The sequence below is a fragment of the Macaca mulatta genome, chromosome 1, assembly GCF_049350105.2.
Source record: "Macaca mulatta isolate MMU2019108-1 chromosome 1, T2T-MMU8v2.0, whole genome shotgun sequence".
Taxonomy (NCBI): domain Eukaryota; kingdom Metazoa; phylum Chordata; class Mammalia; order Primates; family Cercopithecidae; genus Macaca; species Macaca mulatta.
The window spans coordinates 113,685,199-113,705,541 of record NC_133406.1 but is presented as its reverse complement, the minus strand read 5'-3'; the positions used below and the strand labels follow the sequence as shown (position 1 = coordinate 113,705,541).

Sequence of the window (20,343 nt, the reverse complement as noted above, 5' to 3'; positions counted from 1 at the left end):
TTTACTTCAATTTTCTTCTTTAGGGACTCCAGTTACACGTGTCTTGTATCTTCTTTGCCTATGCTTTACATTTATCACTTTCTCTCTAATTCTTTTAATCTTACTTTTTAATTTATCTTTTATTTTAGAATTTTCCTTCCTTTTATCTTATTTTTCTTTAAAGGCATTATCCATTATGTGCATCCACTTTTAATATTTTTTAACTGGTGATTTCTGAAATGGATATTTCCTTTATTTCTTATTCTCTTCTGAGCCCCATTACCTTGTTTCTGAGTTTTTGTAGTTTCCATTAATTGTTCTTTCATATCTTGTATTATTTTCCTAATTATTTTAGCTCAGTTTGAAATTGCAGTTTATAGTTTTCACCCATAAGCATGTCTTTATGTAATGCTTTTGTTTTCTTGATTCTGCTCCTGATTCTATTTTTATCTTAAAATAACTTTATGTGGGTTTGAACCTCAAGTATTTTCTGTTGTTTATTGTCTGTATTAGCTTTCCTCAACTTTAAAGAAGATGTATGGTGTTGAAGAGCTTTTTTAATTCAATCACTCTGGAACACCTTCTTCTATTATTTTTTTCAAGTAAATGTTCAACATTATGATGGCTTATATTCAGAGAGCTTCTTGCTCCACTGCCTTTCCACGCTTTCATGTGAGCTCCTTTTCTATTTTTATCTTTTTTATGTCTTATGCCTGGACTGAATTAGATTCTGTTTCCAGCAGTTCTCCCCTGTACTTTGTTCTAGAAGGGAATTTTATCTGGCTAGTTTTGAGAGGCATAAGACCCAGACCGTTCCAGTTCCCGCAGATCTTACTGCAGAATCCTTTGGGTTTACACACCATTGGGGTGTGCAAAAAGGCCTCTTGATTTTAGATACTAAGCTGTCAAAAATTTGGGGTAAAATTATCTTGGTTATTTTAGGTTCTCATGTCCACCAGACACTCTGTTGTTTCTCTTTGCTTCCTCTTACACAGATGCTGGTACCATATAGATCTTATGGCTCTTGGACTGGGAGGGAACAGAAATGCAGAAAATGCTGGTGGTATGGGGGCACTGTCCAGAAAGTTCTCCTCCAAATAGGGGATAATGTAGTGAATTGGCAAGGTGAACATGAATTTGGATCTCTTCATTCATTTATTCATCCACTTATCTAATAAATATCAGTAGAATGTATTAAATTTCAGACACTGCTGAGAAACAGAGGACATATAGATGAATAAAACACAGTTCTTCTCCCGGAGAAACTCACAACCAAGTAGCAAGGATATAAATAATGACAGCCCTTAAATAAGGGCTGCATCCAAATATATACAAGTTTATGTGTAAGAAAGAAGAGTGGTCACATTGACCTGAGTTATGGGTGAGGGGTGATGGGTGGGAGGTGGTGGCTACCAGGCAGACACCAGGGGAAGGCTCACCTGGCAGGGGGGCATGGAGAGAGAGAGAGAAGGGGAGAGAGAGAGAGAAAGAGAGAGAGAGAGAGAAATGAAACAAGAATCAGTTCATTGTCTCACCTGGCTGAGGAGTTGGGTTTCCAGGGGAGAGGAAGGTAAGGAGAGAAGAAGTCTGGACTCAGAGTCAGAGGACTGTGAATGTCCAGCTATGAGGTTTGTAGGCCCTTGGAGGATGTTGGCAGGAGAGGGCATGATCATCCCAACCTCAAAAAGGAAGCCCAGGAAGGGGTGGCAGGGGAGGAGGACACAAGGTGTTGAGCCAAGGTGGATGGTGAGGACAAGAGATACCTGACAGGGGAGGGAGAGCAGTCTCAGAAGGACCTGGGGCTTCTCTCAGTGTTTGAAATGAGGCCAGGTGCTGATGATGTTGTACAAAGCCTGCCCAGGAGACAAGGTTTGGGCCACATCACTGTGGCCCACCAGCAGGTAGTTGGGAGTCAGGTACCCCTTGACCATGGCACACTGGATCAGGTCTTGGGCTGCCTCTAGTGCTGCAGCATTGGGTGGTGTACCTGCAAAACACAGCAGCCCATTGTCCACAGGATTACAGGGCACCCTGCAAGATAGAACATATTCCCAGAACCCACCCTCATCACAAAGCTAATATATTCCACTGTCGGCAGCCTCCCTAGAGACAGGCAAAAAACAAGGTCAAGGTTTCTTAGTGCCAAAGTTTTCCTGAATCAAAAGAGCCAAGCCTGGGATAATATATTCTTCTGGGGATATACAAAGCTTTTATCCACTACAAAAGTTTAGCCTGGTAGTTCTTTATAAGGATGCAATTTAGCCCCCCAGAGGACATTTGGCAATGTCATAAGATATTTTTGGTTGTGAAAACTGGGATGCAGGGGAATGCTAGTTGGTAGAAAACAAGGATACTGCTAAACATCCTAGGACAGGACAGCCCCCTACAACAGTGAATTATCTGAGCCAAAATGTCACTTGTACTGAGGTTGAGAAACTTGATTTAATCACACATGTGCTCCCTGTACCCTTTCATGTCTAGCTCAATGCTCAGCCCAGTATCAAGTCACAGTCCTGGTTCACCCCATCCCCTGACCCAATGCCCATTTTAGTATGGGCGATGTCACTGAATCAGCTCCAGTGACATGGCCTCATCTTTTCAGAGGTTCAGTGAAAGATCCTTGAGTCTAAACAAACCGATTAAAAGCTTTGAGTTGTTCTCACTTTGGTAGGACATACATTAAAACTGAAATGATATAGGGAAGATTAGTGTGGCCCCTGAGGTAGGATGGCATGCAAATTCGTGAAGCATTCCATATTTTTAAGGAGAAATAAAGTGTTTCCTAAACAAGAAAATGCTAAGGGAATTTGTCACCACTAGGCTGATCCTATAAGAAATGCTCAAAGAAGTTCTACACATGGAAACTAAAGGACAATACACACTATCATAAAAACATATGAAAGTATAAAACTCACAGGACTTATAAAGCAATTACTCAATCGAGACTGCAAAGCAACTGGATAGCCATTAACATTATGACAGGAATAAATCCTCACATATCAATATTAACCTTAAACATAAATGAACTAAATGCTTCACTTAAAAAATATAGGCTGACAGAATGAATAAAAACACAAAATCCAACCATATGCTGCTTACAAGAAACCCCCTAACTGGTAAAGACATTTACAGACTCAAAATCAAGGGTGGAGAAAGATATTCCATTTAAATGGAAACCAAAAAGGAACAGGAGTTGCTACACTATATCAAGTAAAACAGACTTTAGGTCAAAACAGTTAAAAAAAAAAAAAAAGATAAGGAAGTTCATTATGTAATGATACAAGGGTCAATTCAATAAGAAGATATAACAATCCTAAATATATATGCACCCAACACAAGAGCACCCACATTCATCAAACAAATACTGCTAGACCTAAGAAAAGAGATGAATGGTGATATAATAGTAGTAGGGAACTTCAACACCCCCCTGACAGCACTAGACAGATCATCAAGGCAGAAAATCAACAAAGAAACTCTAGACTTAAATTGGACTCTATGCCAAACAGACCTAGCAGACATTTACAGAACTTTCTAGTCAACAATGGAAGAATATATATTCATCTCTTCTGCACATGGAACATTCTCAAAAACAGATCATATACTAGGCTACAAAGCAAGCCTCAATAAATTTTTTAAAAATTAAAATCATATCAAGTATCTTGTTGGACTACAGTGGAAGAAAACTAGAAATCAATACCAATTAACTCTCAAAACTATACAAATACATGGAAATTAAACAACCTGCTCCTGAATGGTCATTGGGTAAATGATAAAATTAAGGCCAAAGTTAAAAATTTTTTTGAAATGAATGAAAATAGAGACACAACATACCAAAACCTCTGTGATACAATAAAAAACAGTGATAAGATGGAATGTTATAGCATCAAATGCCTCTGTCAGAAAGATAGAAAAGTCTCAAATTAACAACCTAATGTCACATCCCAAAAAACTAGAAAAGCAAGAACAAACAAAACCCAAAACTAGCAAAAGAAATAACAAAAAACAGCAGAACTAAATGGTATTGAGACCAAAAAAGAAATAGAAAGGATCAATGAAACAAAAAGTTGGTTATTTGAAAAGATAAACAGAACTCACAGACCACTAGCTAGATTAACCAAGAAAAAAAAGAGATAAGATTAGAATACCCACAATCAGAAATGATAAAGGTCACATTACAGTTGATATCACAGAAATAACAAAAGATTGTCAGAGATTACTATGAGCATCTCCATGCACACAAACTAAAAAACCTAGAGGAAATGGATAAATTCCTGGAAGCATACAACATCTCAAGACTGAACCAGGAAGAAATAGAAATCATGAATAGACCAATAACAAATAATTCAATTAAATCAGTAATTTAAAAAAGAATCTCTCAACAACAAAAAGCCCAGGACCAGATGGATTCACAGCCGAATTCTACCAGATGTAAAAGGAAGAATACCAACCCTACAAAAACTGTTCCCAAAAATTGAGGAGGAGGGAATCCTCCTCAACTCATCTACAAAGCCACTCTGATACCAGCACCAGGTAAGGACACAATAACAACCAAAACTGCAGGCCAATATCCCTGATGGATATCGATGCAAAAGTTCACAACAAAAAATTAGCAAACTAAATCCAACAACACATCAAAAAGTTAATTCCCACAATCAAGTGGGCTTTATTCCTAGGAAGCAGAGATGGTTCAACATATGCAAATAAATAAATGTGATTCACCACATAAGCAGAATTAAAACAAAAATATATAATAGTTTTGATGCAGAAAAAGCATTCAATTAAATCCAACATTACTTCATGATAAAAACTCTCAACAAACTAGGCATCAAAAGAACATACCTCAGAATAATAAATCTATATATGACAAAATCACAATCAACATCATACTGAATGGTAAAAAGTTAAAAACATTCCCCCTAAGAACTGGAAAAAGACAAGGATGCCCGCTTTCACCACTCGTATTCAACATAGTATTGAATAAAACAATCACGCAAGAGAGAGAAATAAAAGGCACCCAAATTGGAAAAGAGGAAGTCAAAACATCTCAGTTCACTGATGATATAATCTTACACCTACAATACCCTCAAGGCTCCTCCGAAAGACTCCTATATTTAATAAATGGTTTCAGTAGTTTCAAGATACAAAATCAATGTACAAAAATCAGTAGCATTTCTATACACCAATAACAATCAAGCTAAGAACCAAATCAAGAACTCAATTCCATATACAATAGCTACATATAGATAGATATAGATAGATAGATACACCTATAGAGATACACACCTATATGTGTTATATATAGGTGTGTATATGTATGTATATATGTATACGTTTGAATGTATATATATGTATTCCTAGTGTATATATGTATTCCTAGTGTATGTATATATGTATATACACACACACAGTAGGAATACATATATGTATTCCATATATACACACACACATATACTAGGAATGCATTTAACCAAGGAGGTGAAAGAGCTCTACAAGAAGAATTACAAAACACTGATGAAAAAAAATTGTAGGCTGGGTGCGGTGGCTCACGCCTGTAATCCCAGCACTTTGGGAGGCCAAGACGGGCGGATCACGAGGTCAGGAGATCGAGACCATCCTGGCTAACACAGTGAAACCCCGTCTCCACTAAAAAATACAAAAAAATTAGCTGGGCATGGTGGCGGGTGCCTGTAGTCCCAGCTACTCAGGAGGCTGAGGCAGGAGCAAGGCGTAAACCTTGGAGACGGAGCTTGCAGTGAGCTGAGATTGTACCACTGCACTCCAGCCTGGGCAACAGAGTGAGACTCCATCTCAAAAAGAAAAAATTGTAAATGGCACAAATGAAAAGACATCCCATGCTCATGGATTTGAAGGATCAATGTCATTAAAATGACCATACTGCCCAAAGCAATCTACAGATTCAGCACAGTTCCTATCAAATTACAAACATCATTTTTCACAGAATTTAGAAAAACTATTCTATAATTCATATGGAACTAAGAAAGAACCCAAATAGCCAAAGCAATTCTAAGTAAAAAGAATAAAGCTGGAGGTATCATATTACCTGACTTCAAATTATACTACAAGACTATAGTAACCAATTAGCATGGTACTGGTATAAAAACAGATACATAGATCAAAGGAACAGAATAGAGAACCCAGAAATAAAGCCACATAGCTACTCAACAGATCTTTGACAAAGTTGACAAAAATATACACCAGGGAAAGGACACCCTATTGAATAAATGATGCTGAGAAAATTGGATAGTCACATGCAGAAGAATGAAACTAGACCCACATATCTCACTGTATACAAACATTAACTCAAGATGGATTAAGGACTTAAATGTAAGATCCCAAACTATAAAAATCTTAGAAGAAAACCTAGGAAAAAACTCCTATGGAAATTGGCCTAGGCACGCATTTATGAATAAGTTCTCAAAAGCAAATGCAACAAAAACAAAAAAAAAGACAAACGGGACTTAATTAAACTGAAACTTTTCTTCACAGCAAAAGAAATAATCAACAGAGTAAACAGACAACCTACAGAATGGAAGAAAATGTTGGCAACTTATGCATCTGACAAAGAGCTAATATCTGGAATCTACAAGGAACTCAAACAACTTAGGGAAAAAAATCAGCTCATTAAAAAGTGAGCAAAGGACATGGACAGACATTTTTCAAAAGAAGACATGCTAGCAGCCAAAAACCATGAAAAAATACTCAACATTACTAATCATCAGAGAAATGCAAATTAAAATCACAATGAGAAACCATCTTACACCAGTCTGATTGACAAAGATTGAGACCATCCTGGCTAACACGGTGAAACCCCATCTCCACTAAAAAATACAAAAAAATTAGCTGGGCATGGTGGCGTGCACCTGTAGTCCTAGCTACTCGGGAGGCTGAAGCAGGACAATTGCTTGAACCCAGGAGGTGGAGGTTGCAGTGAGCTGCCGAAATCACGCCACTGCACTCCAGCCTGGCCACAGAGCAAGATTCTGTCTTGATAAATAAATAAATAAATCAGTCAAAAAATAACAGATGTTGCTGAGGATGCAGAGAAAAGGGAATGCTTACACACTACTGACGAGAATGTAAATTAGTACAACCTCTATGGAGATTTATCAAAGAGCTAAAAATAAAATAGCCATTTGATTCAGCAATCCAAATAGTGAGTATCACCCCAAAGAAAAAGAAATCATTATATCAAAAAGACATTTGCACTCATATGTTTATCTCAACACTATTCATAATAGCAAAGGCATTGAATCAACTTCAATGTCTGTCAATGGATGAATGAATAAAGAAAATGTGGGGTGTGTTTGTGTGTGCGTGTGCATGTGTGTGTGTACACCGTGGAATACTATTCAGCCATTAAAAAATGAAATCATGGTGCGATGGCTCACTTTGGGAGGCCGAGATGGACAGATCACGAGGTCAGGAGCTCAAGACCAATCTGGCCAACATGATGAAAGCCTGTCTTTACTAAAAATACAAAAATTAGCCAGATGTGGTGGCATATGACTGTAGTCCTAGCTACTTGGGAGGCTGAGGCTGAAGAATCGCTTGAACCCAAGAGACAGAGGTTGCATTGAGCCAAAACTGCACATTGCATTCCAGCCTGGGCAACAGAGCAAGACTCCATCTCAAAAAAAAAGAAAAATGAAATCATGTCTTTTACAGCAACATGAGCGGAAATAGAGGCCATATTCCTAAGTGAAATGACTCAAAAACAGAAAATGAAAAACTACATATTCTCACTTATAAGTGAAAGCTAAACAATGGGTACACATTGGCGCACAGAGTACAATAATAGACATCAGAGACTTCAAAAGGTGGGAAGGTGAGAGCAGGATTAGGGACAAGATGTTATTTAATGGGTACCATGTACACTACTCAGGTGATGAGTACACTGAAAGCCCAGACTTCACCACTGTGTAATAGATCCATGTAGCACAATATATCCATGTAGCCCCTAAATCTATAAAAATGAAAAAAAAAAAGTGAAATAGAGCTCTAAGCCATGACAATTCTCAGTGTGAACTCTCAGTGCAAAGACTGGGGCTCACTGTGGCTTTGGCATATAAGGCAAAGTGTCTCTACATTGTTGTCATGGTAACCAAGAGAGGCTGCATCTGCTGACCAAGATGAGCTAAAAATAAGCACAAAGATCTTTTCCCGTTGCTTTGCATGTTCCTTACATACTGGAAGAAAGAGACATTTGGCTGGGTGCAAAGGAGGGTAGATGTAGGGTAAGCATTGTGTCTGGGGATCACCTCTGGTCACACTCAGCTGAGTCAAATGTTGGATTGGAAGCTGGGTCAATCAAGCATATGCAGGCACTAAAATGACGCTTGAGACGGAGACTTTGTCTTCCATGTCAGATGCTCTCTTTCAAATACTATGCAATGACCCTACTGCCCAAAGCATCCACTTACCTGTGAAGGTACCCATGAAGGTAATGCCCAGGGCAATGTCTTCGTAGCCAGGAGTGGAGGAGCCTTGGACATTCCAGCCCACCCCTTCATAAACGGCGCCATCCTGGCCCACCAGGAAGCTAGAGGACCACAAGGGGAGATGGAGACCAGCATGAAACTCTGGAATTGCTTCTCTCTTTCATGTATTAATTTATTCATGTCTTTACTGCTTCAGACTTTGATTATCTATTGGATTCTAAGCACTGGGTTACAGAAACAAGACAGAGTCCTTGCCAATGGAGTGCTGGTAAACTAGCCCAGGGGGAATGAGGGAGGCAGAGTAAGGAGAGGGAATCCCAGTTTACAGCATATACTGATTTCTGTGGTGTAAACCTCTCACTATAGCAGATTTCAGGTGATCAACAATTTAACAACAACCAGCTCTCAAAATTCCAGAATCTCTAACAATCAGCTCTCATGAGCTGGCATGAGTCCCCTCGACTCCAGGACACCACTGCAGCCCCCAAGTAGCTCACAGTCAATAAAGAAAAAAGAGAATGACAGCTTTCAATCCCTATGCCTTTTCTCCTTTGACCAAGAAAACAGTTTTCCCCAAGGTGACCCAGGATCTCCTTACCATTAAGTACAATGTAAACTTCCCCAATCTTTCCTGACGTGATCTCTCTGTAAGTTTGACTCTGCCACCCCTCTTGACTTTTCCAAACATTCTCTTCCCTTAGCTTCCATCACACCACATTCTCTTGGCTTTCTTCTCCAGTTGCTCTCCCTCAACACCTCATCTTCCTGCACCCTTTCCTTAAATGTGGGGTTCCTCAGGATGCTATCCTAAGCCCTCTTCTCCCCTTACTCGACACAGGACTAACCCATCCACTTCCTTGGCTTCAGTTGCCATCCATGAAAGTCCACATGTTCACAACTGGACCCATCTTCTTCCTCACCTGTTCCCCTTTCTGGGATCCCCATCTTGGTGAAAGGCATGGTCACACACCCACTGGCCCCAGCCAGGAATACAGGCATCAGCCCACCCACTTCATCCACTCATTAACTCAGGCTTGTCAATGATGTCTCCCAACTACACTCCCTGATCTGCCCTGCGCCCTGGTCACTAACCATTAACCTCCACTGACCTCTGAAATTCCCCCACTTCTCTCCGTGACCTCTGCTACCATCACAGGGATGTCACCACTTAGTCCTGCCTGGATTGCTGCACAGTCCTCAGATCTCACTGCCTCCAGTTCCACCCTTTCCCATCCAATCTATTCCTAAAAGGTAGCCAGACTAGTCTTTCTAAAATACAAATCTTACTGTGTCAAAACCCTGTTTTCAGTCCCTCAGCACTGAGTGCACACACCCCAACTTAAGTTACAAGAGCCTTCTGACATGGGCCCTGTCTGCCTCCCCAGGATCAGCTCTCCCACACCCCTCTTTGACATCTGTATTTATCCTGATGAACTTCTCTCAGCTGCCTAAAGGCACCTTTCTCAGGCTGGAATTCAGTCCTTTCCACGGAGCCCTTTCCCTCTTCCTGAATCACTCTTCCTGCTTCCTCCTCCCACTCACCTGTGAGGCCCCAGCTAATCTGATGCTCCCACAGAGATTGCTTCCTTCACTCCGATTTTCCTGGCATCCTAAGCCTCCCGTCTACCCTTCATGTGTCCCCTATCATAATGTTAAACCTACCCTACTAGAACTTATTTGTTTGAATTATTTTTTTTCCTCACTAAAGCATTGGCTCCATTCAGGCAAGAACCATATCTGTGAGGCACATCCAATGGCACCCCCAGAGGACAGCCTTGTGCCACGCCGAGTACACATTCAATTACGTGTTCTGTGAATTGTAATCTATGAGGCAGGGAGTGTGTCATCCCGACCACAGAGCACCTCAAGGAAAGAAAATGACACTGTCATAATGCTATAATAGAAGAGGATACAATACAAGGTCCAAGTCAAGGGACAGGCAACTACCCTCTGAGACCTGAATGGAAAAAGGGAAAGGACCTCCCCTCAGCCTCCACCACTTTCCAGTTTAGGCTTTCCAAATTTACAGTCAATTTTCAACTATCCACTCTCATTAAAGACAGCTACGCTGCAAGTAATCCTGTACGGCGGGACCTAGCAAAGCACTTGGTAGTTTCTGATACGTCGTAGATGTTGGAGGGAAAGTTTTCTCCTGTCTTGAAAAGATACTAAAATGGGGACAGAGAACAGGGAGGCCAGAGAGGGGAAAGACAGTCAGCCCAGAATCATGTACCAAGCGATGGTAAATTCATCACTAAGCCATAAATGGCCCTAGAGTTAAGGGCTCCTTCTATGAATGTGCATGAATATGCCAAATGGGCGAGCAGTAGCCTTTCCTGAGATTTAAAATTTAGTGTGATTGTTCCTGATGGGATATTACATGGGGTCTAACCCCGGATGTCTTATCTGCAAGCTCTGAAAGCATCCTTTAAGAAATTTCTACTTGTTTTGTGGATTATTTGTTTTGTGAACTATTTGTTTTGTGTGTTTGTGTGGCAGTTTTTAAAATCAGTACTTTTTAATGGAAACATCTTGATCAGAAATGTATCACAGGATTTTGAGACCCTTTAAGATAATGTTTAATGGGGAAAAAAAAAGAAATGTTTACTCTTGCACTTAGGTTGGTGTGTTCCTTATTAAAGAATCACAGACTTTAGCACTACAGAAATCAGAAGATAGTATCTGGTCTCTCCCCTGCCTTCAGACAGGAAGGATATTCTTCCCAAGGAGGTTGGTGGTTTCTAGAAACAGAGAAGTAGCATGAGTCTACCCTGAGGAGGAACCACTTCAGGTTGTGGCAAAGGGAGCAGCAGAGCCCCAGCCTCTGAGTAGCAGGAGGTGGTTACACAAACAAAGCACAATCTTTCGATTATCTTTTCTACAAGTACCACAGTCTTGCATGCGTACTGCTTCCTCCAGTGACTTTTTGGCAGAGTTTTAGCATCCATCATGCCAGTTTACTACCTTTAGTAGGTACACATCTTGAGAACATGTTTGGGCAAATGACTACCCCCTTGGCTATCTCCTAAGTAAGACCCATGCAGGGCCGTGTGATGAATCCATTTGGTTACCCATACAGTGCCTCTCCTATGGTGACTACCCAGTAAATAAATATTAGTTCCCTTTCCTCTTCCTTTCAAAGGTTCAGTTTCTGCCCCCAAGGGAAGAGAAGCCCACAGTACCCAAACCCACTTACTTATACCCAATGTCGCACGACTTGAGCCTGTCTATGTAGAAAGACTGGATGTCCCGGACCAGCAAGCGGCACTCATCGGAAATGTTGCAGGTCCTCCCGGCAGTGTGGATAATGATGCCATACTTCGCTGGGAGGGTCATCCTGGGACAGTGGGTCTCCCTGGCCCCCCACGCAGACCGTGGGACAATGCTGGGGCAAGCTGAGGTAGGGCGAGAAACCACAGACGGTTCATCTTCCCCATCCATGCCAGCCACTTCTCCACTGTAGGCTGACATAATGCTCAGGACCCTCAACTTCCCAAACCCTTCTGGGTCTCCCACCCTGACCCAAACAGTGGGACTTGAGAGCAGAGAGTGTCCCACAGTGGGTCATGGACATTTTATTCTAAGAATATGTCTTTGGGTCATTTGTAATCCATGAAACTCTCTGTCAGTGTAAGCGATCATTTATATTGACAGATGGCACCAGAGATCAAATTTACTCAAGGCTTTAACATAATAGAGATGAATCTTCTTTCAATCTTGATTAAGCTCAAGAAAAGGCTGAAAGTGCTTATTAAATTTACTGTTTTTGATGTTGCTGCTTGTCAAACCCAAAATAGTATCCACCTTTTATTATCTGCATTATGTTAAGCTCTTTCTTTAAAGTCTGTGTAAGCGGTGCTCTAAGTTTTCTGCAGCACTTCAGTAGATTAGTGTTGTTTTGGTTTTTTATTCAGAAATGTGTGTCAGTGTGTGTGTGTTCATGTGTAAACATATCAATGTATAAATATGTGTATAAATACATCCAGTCCCTTTCCATTGTTTCCTCCCTTGCACTTTTCTCCGTATAACATACCAAATATGCCACTTGTCTATTTGCTTATTGTCTTTCTCTGCCCTCTAGACTGAAACTTCATGAGACCAGGGACTTTTGCTTTTCATTCCTTCGTATGTTTTCAGAGTCTAGAAGGTGTTCAGTAAATGCTTGCTGAGTGACAGAAGAAAGGAGTGTGCATATATGACACCAGGGATAATGCTCTGGCTCTTTCATATGAGGAATCTGGGGGATAAAGAGGTGGCCTGGAGGTTTCCTCTCAAGATTTGCCAGCCCCAAGAGTTCAAAGAATTGGGTGGCCTGTTGCCTACCAGAAGGAATCTAATGAGCCCTACTGAAAAGGTCACTCCCAATGGTGTTTGCAAGTTAGTTGGGGTGAACCCAGCAGCAGGCCCAGTAGGGTTGAAGGTCTTACCTTTCTTCAGGCTCGCCTTCTGTCGAGGGGCCAGGCAGTTCTCACCTTTCACAAGAAGCGGCTGAACATAGTTGGATGACAGGTGGCCCTTCTGGACAGCATAGGAGATTAGGTTTTCCATGGCTGACAGGGCAGCAGGGCTGGGACTGTGGCCTGGAAGAGAGAAATCTGTGGGAAACCTCCACCCAGCCTGAGTAGTTTCAGGGGATCTTTTCGGGGAGGAGAAGATGTTCTGCCAGCCACTGCACAGCTGATGGAGAGGAAGAAAAGGGAACAGGTTATGCCCCCAGTTGGAGAGGCTGAGAATTAAGGATATGCCTGGAAAGATCTCTCAGAGACTCAAAATGAAGTCGTTTTCCATCCCAAATACCTGCCAAACTTCACCCCCTCTCTCCATGAAAGAGCTCAGAAGCAGCACCAAGCTCAGCAGCACCCGCCAGGCCAGGCCAGGGTTTCTCATCAGAAGGGGACCCTTCCAGGTATGTGCCAGACTCTTTGCCTACAATAACTCATTTAATCCTCAGCACAAACCTCTGAGAGATGCTATTATTAACTGCATGATTTGTGAAGAGGAACTTGAGGCTCCAAGAAGTAACATGCTCAAGATCCCAAGTTAACAACAAATGGAAATGAGTAGTCATGAAAACAAAAGCAAAAAACAAGATAAACACAGAGTCCTCTGGAACACTGGGGAAACCACCCGGGAGCTGGAGATAAAAGATACGGACCATGTTCTGATTCCTCTCCTTCTAGCTGTGCCACTTGGAGTCATCGACCTCTCTGAATCCCAGGCTGCACCTCCGCACAACAGGGGTTATTAAATCTACCTGGACTATCTCAAAGGGTACTGGGAGAGGAAAATGATAAACTAAGTATGTAAGATCTCTGTTAACAGCAAAGGGTGCACAAATTCAAAGGAATGGTCCTGGAGTACGTATGTTAGGATGCATGTGGCAAGGGGCCTTGGAGCAATAGCCCAGAAAGAAGTGAAAGAAGTCAGAGATTAGGGGACTCAGAGTTAGGTTTTTTAAGAAATATATAGAAAATCTAGTAGTGAAAGATGAAAGGAAGGAACTGGCAGGAACTTGGAAAGCATGGCCCACAGTCACAGAATGGTCAGAGCTCAAGAGGAAGATGTGATAGTCATTGACGTAGAGGAGAGAGCTGAAGCCCAGATAAGCTTGCAGAGAGACGACTGGTTAGCCATCGAGATGGCTAGAGGAAGAGGAGCCTGTTTACAGGGGTTGAGAAGGATGCCAGGCTAGTAGGAAGAGACCCTTCACAACATCATTTCCTGGAAATCGAGGAAGAAGAGAATTCCAAGAGAGAGTGGGTCTTCAGAGAAGTATGAGAAGGATAAGAAGACAGCAGAGTAGCAGACAGCTACTTCCCATGAAGTGGCTCCTGAGACAAAGGATTAGAGAGTTCTTTGGAGAAGGTCAGCTGTGATAACTGTTACCTTTCTGAGTGCCGAAGAAGGCAAAGCCCAGGGAGATGTTGTTGTAGCCTTGGGTGTGCACTCCTTGGATGTTCCAGCCAACACCTTCATAGACCCTGCCATCATCCCCAACCAGGAAGCTATGGAGCAAGATAATACTGTTTTCATGGCTGACACTGTAGGACATTCCTCAGAGGGGAAACCACTTACCCAGGCTCAAAATGGAGAAGGGCTGAAGTCATGTTCACTGAAAGGAATTTGCACAAACTCTTCCCAGACACTGGAAAGAACAAGTCATTTATACTAGTCCTCAGAATTCAGAAGGAACCACTCTCACACTCCCTGCCTCCTTCCCTTTTCAGAGACTGCAGTTTTATCATTCTACATGCTCAGAAGAAGAGGTCCTAGAGGTTCCACATTAACTAACACTGACCTGACCACACAATGGAAGGGTCTTCTGTCTTCCACACTTCCTTAAACATGGCTCTCCTACCTCCTCCAAAGTGTGTGCTGTCTGTGTGATCCATGCAGAGCTGTTCATTCGATTTCTGCCTGTCAAGTAACTGTCCTACATAGACTTCCCAAGAAGTAGCTCCTGAGACAAGGACAAGGATGCAGGCACTTTATTTGCAAAGGGACCTGACAGAGCAGGAGCACCATCATCTCGGACAAACACCACCACTTTAAGTTCCAGCTCCCTTTCTAGCCTCATGTATTTCAAGGAAATCACTTCTCTTCTAACAACAAGCAGCCAGAAAGAGCAGACAGTAAAACACAGATAAGACAGCTCAGGCACAGAGGGAGGTGGGGGAAAGTCTCTTGGGTAACTGCCAAACTTCACCCTCATACAACTGGCCCCAGTAAAACAGTGGGCCTTAATAAGCATGTTCCTTTCCCTTCTATGGAAGCTAAAAGCAGACTGGGGGGCAGTGGGAGTATGCCTGCAGCTGAAGAAGGATGTATGGGAACAGACACACAACTCTCCCTCCCAGATAAGCACAACAAAGACACAGAAGCAGTCCAAGCCTCTGATAAACTCTCCCACCCTGAATCCTTAAAAACTCTTAGTCTGTAAGAGAGTGGGCTCTGACCTAACTTGGCCAGAAGCCTCTCTCAGTTTTGTTTTCTCTGAAATAAACCTGCCCTTGACTGTCAAGCCACCTTTCATGTTTCTTTCATCTGTCTTCAATTCTTGCTGGATCCCAGAAGCCAGGGTGAGGAGAGTGAGAGAGAAGGAAGAAAGCCAGCAAAGTGTGTGAAATTGGGCTGGCTCACAGGGGCCACCCGCAGCTCCACCCCACCCTTTGGCCTTCCCAGGAGCTGTGTACATGTGCTTTAGAACTGCCTCTCAGAAGTGCTAGGGTTGAGGAAGCTACACACCAATCACTGTCCCCCACGAAGGCATTTACTCCCTTTTGTCATCAGGGGCTGGGGGAAGGTCTGAAGCAGGAAAGCAGAGAGATGTGTTGGACACTTGAGGCAGGAAGCCATCACCACACTCAGGAACTGTCCACAGCTAGTCAAAGTCAGAAGTGAGCCAGAAGCATGTGGTATGGACACCAGTAGGAACTACTAGAGAGATCATTACAGCAACTGATGGACAGTTGCCTCACTGAGACCGGAGCCCATGCGTGTGGTGTGGAGGAACACACCAGGGATGAAGAGAGCCAGTTTAGGCTCCATGAGTCCACAGATGTGTGACCTCAAATTAATCAGCCTCCCTCCCTTGGGCCCCTCTCCCAGGGCAAAGAGATGGTGACACCTGCCTACCAGTTGGGGGAGCTAAAGCCCTCATGTATGTAATCTGTGGTGTGCTGTGTAAGCCAGGGTTGGGGGAGGGTAGAGAATACAGTTATTACTTAACCTTCCTTGCTTCCTTCCGGGAGCTCTCAGAGATAGGCACCTCACAGAAAAATCCAAAGGATTGGGAGTTTCATGAGGGTTTTAAATATTTTATTCATTATAAAACATATATGACCACAACCCAGAAAATGAGGAAAAGGGATGAGAAGGGACAGGAGAAGCATCCCAGGGAAGCAACACTGACCATTTGCCTTGGGACCCAGACCCAGCCTCTTACTTGTAGGCCACGTCACACCCGCTGTTGTTGTGGACATGATGGGCCTGCAGTTCCCGCAGTTTCTGGCTGCAGACTCTCTGGTCGTGACACTCCAGTCCAGGGACATGGTGTATAACAAGGACATTCACTGGCGTGGTCAGCTGAATACTGCAGCCAACAGCTTCTGCCCCCCATGCCTTGCGAGAGACCGGGGTGGAGACATCTGTGGGGAGGCCTTGGAGACATCATTCAGCGCACCTGCCCCATCACTACCACATTAGTGGGCCAAGCTGAACATGCAGGCATGGGCTGTGTCGGCCCCATGGTAGTGGAAGAGCCTGAGAAGGAAGCCTTCAACAGGCAGGTACACCTGCCCTGCTCACCTCTGCAACCCCATCTCTCCAACACTCACCCCCAACACAGACTCTGCACCCAGCCAGGGAGCCTAGTGCTTTGCTTCCCCATCCCAGAATGTCCCCTACTCAGCTCCTGCCCTGCTGTGTTCCAGGCCCTGCACTTCAGGAAGCATCACTTGCTTATCCCTGGGGAAAGCCCTGAACAGCCTGGCTTAGTGTCACCTCAGCATTCATTGTGTGCTCTCTGATCATTTCGTCTGTGGCTCTGAGTGTTCCCTGAGGAGACTGCATCTTCTCCCCTCAGCAGGGACTGTGTCTCCCCCTCAGTCTGAGGACTCCCTGAGAGCAAGATTTGGGTCTCCCTCCACAGGGGGTCCCTGTCTGAAGAGGCTGTTTCCCCCCTTCCTGGTTTTCTAGCCCTCCAGCACCAGCCTTCCATTCCACGGACCTAGGGCAATTAATGCAGGTGGTTTACTGGTACTGCTCTCTGCACCTCAACCCCATTTGCCGCCTCCCCAGTCGCATGTGGCTCTGCAGACCTCAGAAACATTTCCGATCACATGAAAAACCCCAGCTGGTCCCCAAACCCCCTTACTATCCAGATCCAGTTTACCTTTTTCAGTGAGCTGGGGGATGTTCTCAAATGGGTCCTGAAGCCCCTCTGATACCTGTTTAGCTTGTGTTTTGTTCCAGGAGGAATCATCTGCAAAGGAATATCCCATTTTGCATCAGAGAGCACCAATACCAGCCATGGTGGTGGCACCAGCTCTGAACAGAAACAGCCATCCCCTCTCCACTGCCCCTCTGCCTCCTCAAATCCCAGAGCCCCCTCTAAGAAATCCCTCTGGGCTGACCAGAGGGCCACCTCTAATAGCAGCAAGTGGCATAGTTTCTTCCCACGCCAACTCTGGGCAATCCCCTGGGATAGGCAGGGAATTGGAAATGTTATCGTTTTCTCATGAGCTGTATCTACACACACAATTGGCAAAAAAAAAAAAAAATGTATTCAGACACTTCAAAACCACAAAGTCCTCTCCTGTGTGCGTTATTTTACCGAAGCAATGGGGAAGCGTGTGTGGAGAACGGGTTAGAATTACCTGCATGGGTCAGACCAGTTTCCCCAGGATTGATTTTAGGGACATGTGCTGTGCCCATTCTCCTGTCTGAAGGCCCATGGGAGATGGGCAGGGTGTGTTGATTGAGACCCTTACCTGCAAGGAGCTTTCTCTTATTGACAAGCACAAACCCAAGCCATGGGTTGAACTCTGATTAACGTCATAATAATACAAATGCAATCCCTGCTCCTGCTTATCTGCTTTTACTGCCCACGTATTGCTATATCTTCAGGTGCATTATCTCATTTAATCCTCACAGTGAGTTTAGGAAGTCATAACTTTCTCAATTTTCAGGTGGGAAAATGAAGCATTATAGAGCTGAATCGCTCGTTTAAAATCATTCCTAGAGGCAGAGCAAGGACTTGAATCCAGGTCTATAGGCTCCAAGTTCTGTGCTCTACCTATGATCTATTCTTTTGCCTTAAGAGCGAGTAGGTTTTTATTTTGGTGGGGGGGTTGTTTTGTTTTGTTTTTTGTTTGTTTGTTTGAGACCGAGTCTCACTCTGTCACCAGACTGGAGTGCAGTGGCGCAACCTCGGCTCACTAAAACCTCTGCCTCCCAGGTTCAAGCGATTCTCTCATGCCTCCCTCCTGAGTAGCTGGGACTATAGGTGTGCACCACCATGCCCAGCTAATTTTTGTATTTGTAGTAGAGATGGGGTTTCACCATGTTGGCCAGGATGGTTTCGATCTCTTAACCTCATTATCCATCCACCTCGGCCTCCCAAAGTGCAGGGATTACAGGCATGAGCCACCATGCCCAGCCAAGAGAGAATAGGTTTGTTTTGTTGTTATTGTTGTTGTTGTTTGTTTGCTTGCTTTTGTTTTTGAGACAAGTTCTCGCTCTGTCACCCAGGCTGGAGTGCAGTGGCACAATCTCTGCTCACTACAACCTCCACCTCCCGGCTTCAAGCAATTCTCCCACCTCAGTCTCCCTCCAGAGTAGCTGGGACTAGAGGCACATGCCACCACACCCAGCTAATTTTTGTATTTTTAGTAGAGACGAGGTTTCACCATGTTGGCCAGGATGGTCTCAATCTCTTGACCTCGTGATCCACCCGCCTCGCCTCCCAAAGTGCTGGGATTACAAACGTGAGCCACCACCCCTGGCCAAGAGAGAGTAGGTGTTTGTTTGTTTGTTTGTTTGTTTGTTTGTTTTTGAGACGAGTTCTTGCTCTGCCACCCAGGCTGGAGTGCAGTGGCGGGATCTCGGCTCACCGCAGCCTTGAACTCCTCAGGCTCAGATGGAGAGTAGGTATTTTTTAAATTCCTATTACGAGACTTTAGGATCACCCTTCTTGGTTGCTCTTTGGCCCAGGGAAAGAAAACTTACCCCAGGCCTGGAGACCCAGAGCAGAGAAGACAAGAAGCCACGGCAGCATCCCCACGTGGTCCCAGGACACCAACCTGGAGAGTGTGGATGGCAGCCTGAGACAGATGTTGACAGTTGTTAACATGACCATACTCAATCTGCAGAGTATCCTCCACCCTGACTGCGGGGGGTGCCGTCCGCCTCCTCTACCATCCTGTGGCCTCCTGAGGGCCAGCACCTGGCTCAGGCTTCTCAGGGCCCCCAGCACATAGCAGGTGCTCAGCTTCCCTGTCCTATTATTACCCCAGCAACTGAATTTCATCACGTGCCCACTGCGTGCAAGGCCTGTGTACACACTTGCATATGCAGTCTTATTTAATTAGTACTCACCCTAATCCTGTCATGTAAGACTGTTAACCCCCATTTTTATAGACAAAGGAAGTAAGATCCAAGAATGGTACAACCGAGAAATCCAGACTCATGGATGGGTCTGATGCAGAGAATCCCTTCCCCGCTGGGAATATGTCGGGTGAGGGAGATATAGGAGTAGCAGGGGTTCCTAGTTCTAGGGCAGAGGAAATCCAACCCTTAACATCCTTTCTGGTGGATTCCAGTCCCTTTGCTGGAAGAGGACTTCTAAAGAAGAAACACACACTCAACTCACAGATACCTGTGGGTCCTGTGCTGTTCCAGCCCAGTAGGTCAGGGTGCAGTTGGTTAGCCCCTCACTGTCCAGCAGCTCCTTCCCTTCCAGACTTGGCCTCCAGGCCCTGCCCTCCTTCACCAGCTGGTGCCTTCTCCTCCAGCCTTAACTCTCTCTGGCCCTAGAGGGCACTCCCTCCCTGGGAATGGAGCAATCGGGCTCCAGCTTCCCAGAGAGAAGAGGAAAGCCCAGGATCCCTAACTAAAGATGGAAGAGAAGCAGAAGACAGAGGGCCAAGGCTCTGAGCCAGCTCCTTTCACAGCACCTGGAGAAATGCAAGTGGGACCAGACTCAGGCTGAGAGCACCTGGGGACCCGCCCTGTGAATAAGCTCAGGTAGCTCCTCCCTGGGAAAGGGCAAGATTGCCCAACACTCCGGAGAGCTCTTGCTCAGCCCCAGCCTGGGAACGCATGCAGGGCCTGATGGCTGTGTCTGCAATACCTAGAAACTTCCTGCCTGTGAAGATCTGCTCTGGGAGTCTGAAGACTGTGGATT

The 20,343-nt window shown here is 44.2% G+C and overlaps 1 protein-coding gene and 1 non-coding gene across 8 annotated transcripts; one reads left to right on the top strand and one right to left on the bottom strand.

The window, feature by feature from the left end:
- Window positions 1-1,437: 1,437 nt before the first annotated feature.
- On the bottom strand, window positions 1,438-20,125 carry PGLYRP4 (peptidoglycan recognition protein 4). 7 transcript variants are annotated; one of them, XM_028847941.2, is made up of 9 exons: window positions 19,816-20,125; window positions 19,167-19,261; window positions 17,332-17,421; window positions 16,384-16,597; window positions 14,325-14,443; window positions 12,866-13,018; window positions 11,635-11,833; window positions 8,421-8,539; window positions 1,438-1,966 (listed from the first exon to the last, which is right to left on the bottom strand). In XM_028847941.2, the coding sequence occupies exons 2-9, from the start codon at window positions 19,213-19,215 to the stop codon at window positions 1,788-1,790; spliced, it is 1,122 nt and encodes a 373-aa protein (XP_028703774.2). In that variant the 5' UTR covers window positions 19,216-19,261; window positions 19,816-20,125; the 3' UTR covers window positions 1,438-1,787. The 7 variants fall into 7 exon arrangements, with proteins under 7 accessions (XP_028703774.2, XP_077802759.1, XP_077802756.1 ...); XM_077946633.1 differs by having other exon boundaries at window positions 12,911-13,018; XM_077946630.1 differs by having other exon boundaries at window positions 16,384-16,585.
- On the top strand, window positions 2,635-2,741 carry LOC114674877 (U6 spliceosomal RNA). The gene has a single exon (XR_003725961.2). It is a non-coding gene; the product is annotated as a U6 spliceosomal RNA (small nuclear RNA).
- Window positions 20,126-20,343: the final 218 nt, after the last annotated feature.

Coding starts and splice junctions, on each gene's coding strand:
- PGLYRP4 (XM_028847941.2), bottom strand. CDS start 19,215: ATGCTGCCGTGGCTTCTTGTCTTCTCTGCTCTGGGTCTCCAGGCCTGG. Junction 16,598..17,331: donor CCCCCAGCTCACTGAAAAAG/GTAAACTGGATC, acceptor GATGTCTCCAAG/GCCTCCCCACAGATGTCTCC. Junction 13,019..14,324: donor CTTCTTCGGCACTCAGAAAG/GTAACAGTTATC, acceptor TCTCTCTTCCAG/GCCACAGTCCCAGCCCTGCT.